General features: G+C 39.9%; 2 protein-coding genes across 2 annotated transcripts; both read left to right on the forward strand.

The window, feature by feature from the left end:
• Nucleotides 1-71: 71 nt before the first annotated feature.
• Nucleotides 72-3,183, forward strand: hoxd10 (homeobox D10). The gene is made up of 2 exons (XM_004081767.4): nucleotides 72-1,984; nucleotides 2,545-3,183. Exons 1-2 carry the CDS (start codon nucleotides 1,249-1,251, stop codon nucleotides 2,817-2,819), a joined length of 1,011 nt encoding a protein of 336 aa, XP_004081815.1. The 5' UTR covers nucleotides 72-1,248; the 3' UTR covers nucleotides 2,820-3,183.
• A 1,319-nt stretch (nucleotides 3,184-4,502) lies between these two features.
• hoxd9 (homeobox D9) lies at nucleotides 4,503-5,800 on the forward strand (the record flags this gene model as incomplete). The annotated part of the gene is given in 2 exon segments (NM_001201491.1): nucleotides 4,503-5,095; nucleotides 5,494-5,800. Coding segments are annotated over 2 exon segments (816 nt in total). The 5' UTR covers nucleotides 4,503-4,524.
• Between the last annotated feature and the right edge of the window lie 3,700 nt (nucleotides 5,801-9,500).

Consider the following 9,500-nt stretch of genomic DNA (forward strand, 5'->3'; position numbering starts at 1 on the left):
GTGGTATTTTCCCCCTAATAATTAAGATTAATTGAAAAGTTTTTTATCATTGAAATAATTTGCTCTTCAGCTGTTTGAACTTCAAATGGAGACTTAAGGGACTTGGAACCATTTAAGATTAATTCAAATATTTCGAAATATTTATTAATTCAATAATCGCAGCAAAATTAATGTGTTTCATTTCCTCGTAATACTGAAGCCAGGTGAGTCAGCTTTTCGTGTTCCTGAAAGATGGTCGTATATTTTGGAAGAAATCTGTGCAGCCTTTGTTTCATCTGAAGACTGAAACAATGGAGCACGTAAAGGGAAAAAAAGACAAAATTTCTCTATTTTAGGTTATTTTAACGTGTGCGTAAAACAGGCCTTTAAGCCCAAAGGCGCAAAATACAATTTTAGCTCTTAGTAATTTTACATTTTCTGAATTTTTAACTACATTTAAGCGTTTTTATTAACAAAGTATTTTAATTTTTTAAACATACAATAATTGCTTATTGTGACGTGCGTAAATGCGTCAAAGCGCAGTGCTCACACGGCTGCTTTGTCCAAATGATGCTGCTTAATTATGACAATTGGCCAACAATAAATGTCTCCCATAAAAAGGCGATAAAAGAAATGAGCCTCAAATCCCGAATTAGTGAAAAATAAACAGAGCAAACGTGTGTTTGTGTGTCAAATCTTTATTCATTTGGTTTTATTTCTGAATTAAACGTTTGTTTTGTTGTTTGTTTTGTTGTTGTTGTTGGAGGAGCTTCGTGATTATGAATACTTGATGTGAATAAAAAAAACTAATTAAAAGGTGGAGCTCGTGGCATTCCTGTCAATACTCTGCAGCTGTATGCGTCATAGACTGCATAAAAACGCAGCCTTCATCTTCATCCTCCACACAGAAGAAAAATGTCACGTTTTCATGTTTTGCACAATTTAACAATTCTTCCTGAGCGGTTTTTCCACCCTAATGTGCAAATAAATAAAAGCATCAATCGCATTTTTATGTTTTCTCTTCAGCTCTCTGCTTCTCAGTCGTGCAAAACCAATTTCAAGTCCGTGTTGTAGGTGTCGCTGTTGACCACGTCTGCATCCGCAGTGGGAACGCGTGCGTGGCGAGGAGGCTGCGTCTCAAGGCCATTTTCAAATCTCATTGGTGGGTTTGTCATGTGGTCTGGAGGCATCCTGACTTACAGATTGTTTTTTCTAGATATGTCAGCTTACAAAGGACATCTCTCTCCTCTTTAGAACTTAACCGCTAAAATGTCCTTCTCCAGCAGCTCGCCTGCGGCAAACCCGTTTTTAGTGGACTCTTTAATCGGTGCGTGCAGGACGGACAACTTCTACTCCAACAGCAACATGTACATGCCGCCCGGCTCAGACATGGGAAGCTACGGAATGCAAACCTGTGGACTCCTGTCGTCTTTCGGCAAAAGGGGGGAGGTCAGCCACCAAAACACGGGCATGAACGTCCACTCCTTCATACCTCAGATAGATAACTGGTCTGATCCGAGCAGAACCTGCAGGATAGAGGCGCCCGGTCAGATGTCAAACTGCACATTTCCACAGAGCATAAAGGAAGAGGGGAACTGCTGCATGTATTCTGATAAAAGAATCCAAAAAGTCAGCTCCCCAGAGATCCCCGCGTATTCGAACGTTGTTGTTGCCGAACCCTGCCCAGTCGAGGGCCCAGAAGTCCCGGTTCCGGGCTATTTCAGACTGAGCCAAACATATGCGAACGGAAAGCAACCGGAAAACTTCTGCCAAGCCCCACCGAGCCCGAATCTCCTGCAGCTTAGCCGGGTCACCCCTAAGCTGCAGCAGTCCTCTTCAGGCTTTGCAGAGGCGGAGAAGAAAAGCCAAGACGTCACACAACACACGGAGAGCACAAGAACGCCGGTCCCTGCTGAGAGTCCCGACCCGAAGTCCAGTTCGGAGGAAAAGAACTGCTCGGGAGAAGCCCCAGTGTCCAGCCCTGAACCACAGAAGGAAGGGAAAGGTGGGTTGGCTACAGAGGACGCCTTTATCATGTGGCACTGAGAAGACTCCAGCATCATAAAACCCATGTATAAAACACAAACAACCCTAAAGTCGTAATGTTTAATGATAGTCTTCCTCGGGTTGCAGTAATGGGCAACAGCATGGTTTTGTTCTGCAGCACGAAACCCTTGTAGTGCAGGGAATTTTTGAATAACGCGTAACTAAAATGACGAATCGTTAAAAATATCACCTCAATGGTGTTAGTGCATGATGTTCCTGTAAGTGTGGCAGGCAGCCTATATACTGAATAAGTCATACATAATGTGTTTTATGTTTTTGTATTTGTTAAAACATGTCAAACGTGTTAAAAACCTATCATCTGGGATTCCCTCTACGCTTTCCCTTTATTTATTTTGGTGTATGACAAGAAATTCCCCTTCATTAAGTTGTTTCAGGAAAAAACATGGAGCCTTCATTGTGTTTTATTTCCCAGAGGTAAAATCCAAAGCAGCGCGTGGGATTGTGGGTTGTGTAAGTTTGTTGCAGCTCACTTTCTTTCCGCTTTTGGATTTTTTGCAGACTGCAGGAGTGACTCCCTCACAAACAACTGGCTAACGGCGAAAAGTGGGAGAAAGAAACGGTGCCCGTACACAAAGCACCAGACCTTGGAGTTGGAAAAGGAGTTTCTCTTTAATATGTACCTGACCCGGGAGCGCCGCCTAGAGATCAGCAGGAGCGTCAACCTGACCGACAGGCAGGTCAAGATCTGGTTCCAGAACCGCAGGATGAAACTCAAAAAAATGAACCGGGAAAACCGCATCCGAGAACTGACCTCAACCCTCACCTTCTCTTGAGCTGCCGTGCGCCAGCGGTTAGCCACCATTATTTCTCAAAGCTCCTGGTGGCGCCAGACGTTTATCCGAATTTCAACAAAGCTGTGACTATTTGAAGCTATTTGGCGTGGTGTTTTCGTTTCCTTTTATCACAGGGTAACACTTTTTTGGTCTTAAATTATTGGTGAAACATTTCTTCTCTCTGCCAGCAGACATGTGGGAGTGCAGAGGGTTGCTCCACTGCAGTCATGAGAACACACTTATCGTGTTTGGTGCAAAAAATGTTTGTGTCTGTGGGCTTTTTCGTGCTGGCAAACAATGTTAAGCTGCGGATTTATTGCATGTTTGTTGCATGTATATAATGCAATAAAAATATTGTTGAAGATATAGTTTCTTTTTCACAAGAATGCTGTGCGCTTTTGGAGATTTGTGCGAGTTTGATTTAAAAATAGTTTCCTTGTGAATAATTTTGAGGGATAAGTTTTGACCTAAAAATGTTGTCTGATAACTTGACTGGTATTCTAAAAAAATGACCCAAATTCCATGCTTTTGCAAACACATAAACTCTTAAATACATTAATATCTGGGAGTGACCTTTTAGCTCCGTTTTTTCTATTTTACGCAAGTGAAACGCTTTTCAAAATACAAACTGAACAAAAGAGCAATTGAGAAATAAACATATGTAATATGAAGGGGTTAAGAACAATATTATTGACTTTGTTTTCGCATAACGGGTTGATTACTTTAATACGTAGTTAAATAAAAACTCTTCATAGAAGCAGCAGGGAATTTTAAGGAGGCGGAGTTTACTTGTGTAACCCCCCAAAAATACAAAACAAAACAAAACAAAAAAACCTGTGATTCTTGGAGTTGTTTTTTGAACTATATTATTAAGTATTGCCTCCATGACGGCGAAAGATTCAAACACAAAGTCAGAAGGAGCGTGCGTCGCTCCTTTTGCTTTCCAGGCCTTTCTCACTCCTTGTATCCCACAAAACCTTGGATCTAACAGTAAAATACTTAAATGTTAGTGTGAAAAATTCGGAAAATGTTATAAAAATTTGCGATTTACCCTTGAATGACCCTTGTGCCCTTAACTTTTACGCATGAATAAAATGATATATAATAACTGTTTTAAAACATCAAACATTTCAACAGCATTTGAATATTTTGAAATAACTTCACAGTTGTCCATACAAATGATGAATAATTTATTTCTTCCCTTTGATTGAACATGATCATTTCAGCAAAAGGAAACCGTAGATGTCTCCTTGCCTCATATTCACAGACTGAACGGAAATGGCGTTTGCTACTTTACAGCATGTTATTACATCTCATTTACGAGGACTCTCCAAGTCTATAAACCCCCTTTTACTAGCATTAGGGGTATCAGGATGATAGGATTATTATAGGAGCTTTTTCAGACATGAAAATATCAAAGAACCCGTGCGTAATTCCATGTTTTTACGCACATTCCGCTTTGTTGTTGGATTAATCTGGAGTCACTTCCTTTTTGGGGTTCCTTTAGTTGTTTGTGAAGAATAAAAATCCTAAGTCATAACTGACAAAAAAGGAGGGGGGCGGAGGGCAAAGGAAGGATTGATTCACTGGCTGTATTGGTAAATATGATCACGTGATCCACGTAACCAATCCCTGTAGATGCAGGCCAGCAAAAATACTATGATTGTTCACAGAGGGAAGCTTCCCGTACGAGTGCCTGTATTTTATGAGTAGGAAGAGATCAAAAATGTCTTCCAGTGGCACTATCAGTAACTATTATGTGGACGCCGTGATGGCTCAGGAGCCGGAGGATGTTTACGCGCCTCGGCTTGTTCAGGCTCCTCATACGGTGACCCCGAGGCCGTCAGGTGCCGGGGACAACGCAGACTTCTCTTCTTGTAATTTCGCTCCTAAACCCGGAGTTTTCTCCTCGTCCTGGTCCTCTGTTCATCCTCAGGGGATTTATCATCCATATGTGCACCATCACCACCAGCCGCATCTGCCCGCAACGGACGGGAGATATGTCGGAGTCCGCCCCTGGATGGAGCCCATTTCCAACCACGTCTCATTCGCCGGCTTCCACCCCAGCAACACTCGACCGTACGGGGCGAAGCCAGACGTCCTGCCTGCCAAAGTTGCAGAATGCGATACCCTGGAGCCGGAGGCGCGACCGGTCCCTGCTGAATTCTCCTGCGGAGGCGCGCTGAGCGCAGAGAAGGTAACGAAAGAGCCGCGCAGAGGAAGCGAGATTTCGAGTCACGGAGAGCCAAAAGACGAGAAACAACAACTTGACCCAAGTAAGTAAATGGAATAGCCCGTCCTGATTTACAACCTTTAGGACTGTAAGAGCTGGGTGTGTAAAACTGAATGTTTTACTAACCTATAAAAGTGTCTCGTACTATACCGAGGCTGCGAAAGGGGGAAACCCGCCCTACAAAGGTTAGTGCATTCAGGAACGCCGATGAGTTTATTTTATTATGTCACAATACAACCATACTTTAGTCCACTGCATTATTTCTTTCCCATTGTAAACAGTAGTACTCAGAAATAAATCCAAATTGAATCTTTGATTCACTTTTGTCCTTCCAAACTGATTGCTTTTTGGATTTTGGTCACCGCAAATCAAACCAACGAACCACCACTCCCGTCAGAAAGCAAATAAGCAAACAATAAACCAATTATATCTATTTTTCAGACAACCCTGCTGCCAACTGGATCCACGCGCGCTCCACGAGGAAAAAGAGGTGTCCTTACACCAAATACCAAACTTTGGAGCTGGAGAAGGAGTTCCTCTACAACATGTATTTGACCAGAGACCGGCGCTTTGAAGTTGCGCGCATACTGAGTCTAACGGAGAGACAAGTGAAGATCTGGTTCCAGAACAGGCGGATGAAAATGAAAAAGATGAATAGAGAAAAAGGCGGAAAGGACCAGCTATAGGTTTACTCTTTTTCTGGTTTGTGTCTGGAAAATCTTGTTTTCCAACTTGCTTTGATAGGACTTTGTTCATGTATCACATGAAAGGAATTGTCCATGTGAGCAAGGACAACTTCTGATCAGATGGCCAGGAATACTCCACGTCAAAAAACTTTCCTCGTTACATGTCATATCAGCCACCTTCACTGGGGTTTACGCAGATGCGTATCTGGGATCTGAGACCTGAATTAACCCAATTTCCACTCCACACGATGAGTGTTTTCTTCAAGGTCCAGAGGCCAAACAGAGAGTTTTCTTTTGAGTAGTCTCATTTTATACATTATTTAATGTATAGAGAAAAAAAACATCTGAAATATTGGATCGTTTGCTGTGTTTCTTTTTATTTTTTATTGTTTGATGCTTTTGAGCGTGTTGCTTAAAAGCTGCTCCTCAGCGCGGAAAAATATGAAAATTCTTATTTAAAATTATTGGAGTATTTGTCAGAGTTTCGTTTTTAAGCACAACGGTTCTTTTTTTAAGTCTTTACTTTGTCTTTGTTCAACTTGCACTAACAATTGAAGACAGGAAGGAGCGTGGTCCAATAAAGCTAAAGAAATGGCCAGACGTCTGGTCTAAATTAGTTTATGACTCTTTCAGTAATTACACTCTCTTAAAAGGAGTATTTGGACGTTTGCGTCCATAACCTGGATACTTCTCCACTGGGTATCTGCTCGATAAATTACCTTAGAAGGAAATCCTTCTAAAGTTAATGGAAACGTAAGCATTAAGAAGAAGATGGGGATAAAGATAAAGACGCTGCCTTTATTTCTGATTGTGTAAACTATTAGGACGCGTTCTTAAATAACCCCCTATAGTTTTGCGCTACTAGTTAAACACTTCTAATGACTCTATTCAGCTCTAATGAATGACTTTACAGAAAGATTCAGGTCTAGTCTCCAAAGCTGTCAAAGACAATTTCGGGAGCGCTAGAGGGCGCTCTTGATCTTTAGGTGTCCACGCATCTTTTCCATTTATAAACAAGACGCCACACATGAACCTCGCCGTGGCCTTATACTCTGTTTCAAATGGCACAATTAAATATTTGAAGATAGAATATATATATTGGTCTGACTTTGTAAACATGAGAACAATTCTTGACGACATGCAGAAACACGTGGTTGTTTGGATTTATTGAACCTTTGTCAGCCTTGTAGCCCTGAGACTGCAGTCAAAACGAAAACAGAAGCAATTGTTTTGTAGTTACGGTCGCTAAAATATCGCATCCTCACGCAAACCCAGGTTATAAGATTTTATTTATTGTGGAGGGAATGAAAAGATGTAGGCCTATCCAAAATGATTATTGACTTTTTTGAATTTATCTCTAAGGCTTTTTTGCTATATTATGAAATTAGGGGACGTAAACATTTATATAGATCACAACAAACCTAAAATTTAAGAAACACAAACTTAAGAAAACAACTACCGGAGTCTGAAGCATCTCCTTGTTTCCAGATCAGAATCAATATCGCATTCAAAGCTACTTTCAAAAGGCCCACTAATGGACAAAGATTGTGTTTTAAATCTCTCTGTAACAAAGTGTACATGCTGAATCGATGATGCGCTGTCTTCGTTCACGGGTGCATCATGATGACTGCAGCTCTAGAGGATCACTTTGTGACAGTCATGGCTGCTGCAGATGTTTGATCCACTTCTTTTCATATTACGACCCCATGATTTTACTGTTCTTAAATGCAAAATCACATTAAAGCATTCTACGTATAATGAGTGGCATGCCTTTAGAAAACCCGCGTGGAAACAACTTTCCAGCAGTAAGTCATAAAAAACTGCACCATGCAACTCCAGTTTGAGGAACACGAGGTTATTGTTCAGTCCTGCAAAAGCGCAGCATCATTGCCCACAGTAAACAGGCTTTTTGCACGTGCAGAAACGCTGTGTTTCTGGTCATGACACTAAAGTGATACAGGAAACATTTTGGAAAAGCAGTTCAAAATCTGCTTTTACTAAACACACACCCAATAATTCATGTGTGCATACCAGAAATTGCGCACAAGCTCAGCAGCCTTTATTATTGCGCTATTTGCTCCATGTGTTGTTGATTAACGTCACAGATACTTAAAACTTGGCCTGTTTTAATGTTTTTCCCTAAAACTAAAACCGCAAAGCAAATATAATAAGTTCTGTATTAATCTTCAGTATCTATAAAGCAGAGAAAGTGCTAGATTAACATCAGGATAAGCGATTATTACATGAAAACTGACAAAAGGTTCAGTGTTTGATCGTTTTTCAAGTGTTAGCCATTTTATAAGTCATTTATTGTCAACATGAAAGAGGACACGCTCAAAGAATGCAATTTAACAGCAGACTTTCTGGAGTGAAAAGAGACAAATTATGTGGAAATCCCTGTTTTTAATACACTGCAGGAACGGAAAGAGAACTGAGGGAGCTGTGCACGTGGATGCAAAATGAACCTCTGCTGTCAACGTGCATGAAAAAGAATATAGGCCACACCAGAGTTTGTAACTCACTTCCATGAAATGTTAGTTTGAATGCCACAGTCCTTCCTTAAACAAGTCATTTAAATATTCGTCCTAATAACATCTGTATTACTCGACCTTGTTGAGTTGTTGTTAGAATTCGTGTTTGATTTTGTTCTTTCTAATTAGAAAGGTTTCTATGTTTGCATTTTCTTTTAGAAAACACATTAAACTATTGTGGAAGTGGTGTTTTATCACAACAGAAATCGGCCAGACTTAATCGAATAATGAAAAAAAAGTAACACAAGGATGAGTTAACATACTTCTGACGTTTTCTTTATATTTTCCTTTTTTTTAATTCACATGGTACAAAATTACATAGATTTTATCAGCTTCTTGGTACAACCTGTGCGTAAAAATGTTCAATGACGAGAATTATGAGATAAATATGTTTGGCCTTCCCCAACATACTAATTAATGTTTTAAATAGTAAAATTAAAAACAAGATAAATAAATAATAGTAATTTAAAAAAAAACACTCGATGATGTGCGCCCACAATCAATAGTTCTTGGGAAAACAGGGGAAAACTATTTTTTTTTCAAGTCAACTGTTTGCATTCAAACTGCAAAAGAGTGATGATGATCAGAGATGTTTCACTGGCAAAGGTGTTTCCCTTAAAATTTATTAGACAATTCAGTCTCGATTAGATGACGTTTTTTTTTATTTCAAAAAAGAAAAAGAAACAATAGAGACAGTAATACTACGGCATTTACCAGCCACGTGCAGCCAAGTTTTAATTTGTTGTTGTTGGGGTTTTTTTGCGCCTTATGATGCTTCAGTAACACAAAAACAAGGCTTCTTTTGAGACATGGCAGACATGTTTTAGCATTTTAACAGCGGTGCAGCTGTGCACTCTACTGCACTTCTCTACAACGTAATTGCACCCATTCACACCCTGACAAAGCAGCTCTGCGTCTTCCTGAGCAACATTTTTTTTTGCACAGTAGACTGTCATTAGAAACTAAAATAAAGTTTAGGCGTGAAGAGTTTTCTTTTTGTTTTTGCAGATTTAGGCTGAAAGGCTATTATTGTTTCTTTGATAACAAGCATTGGGTCGGGAACAAAATAATCAATAGTTTGGTTTAGATTTAATTCAAATGGAAGATACTTATCTTTTTAAAGGAACTTGCTAGATGTAAAAAGATACAAAATTATGTCAATTTTATTACAATTGTTATTGTAATTCTGCAAATGTTGGTGAAAAGTGAAAGAAGCACATTAAAATGACTA

Source organism: Oryzias latipes, chromosome 21 (genome assembly GCF_002234675.1).
Source record: "Oryzias latipes chromosome 21, ASM223467v1".
Classification (NCBI taxonomy): Eukaryota; Metazoa; Chordata; class Actinopteri; order Beloniformes; family Adrianichthyidae; genus Oryzias; species Oryzias latipes.

What these genes read in the sequence shown, in the direction of transcription:
- hoxd10 (XM_004081767.4), top strand. Translation starts at nt 1,249, where the DNA reads ATGTCCTTCTCCAGCAGCTCGCCTGCGGCAAACCCGTTTTTAGTGGAC. An exon ending in ACCACAGAAGGAAGGGAAAG is followed by an intron (nt 1,985 to 2,544) that starts GTGGGTTGGCTA and finishes GATTTTTTGCAG; the next exon opens with ACTGCAGGAGTGACTCCCTC.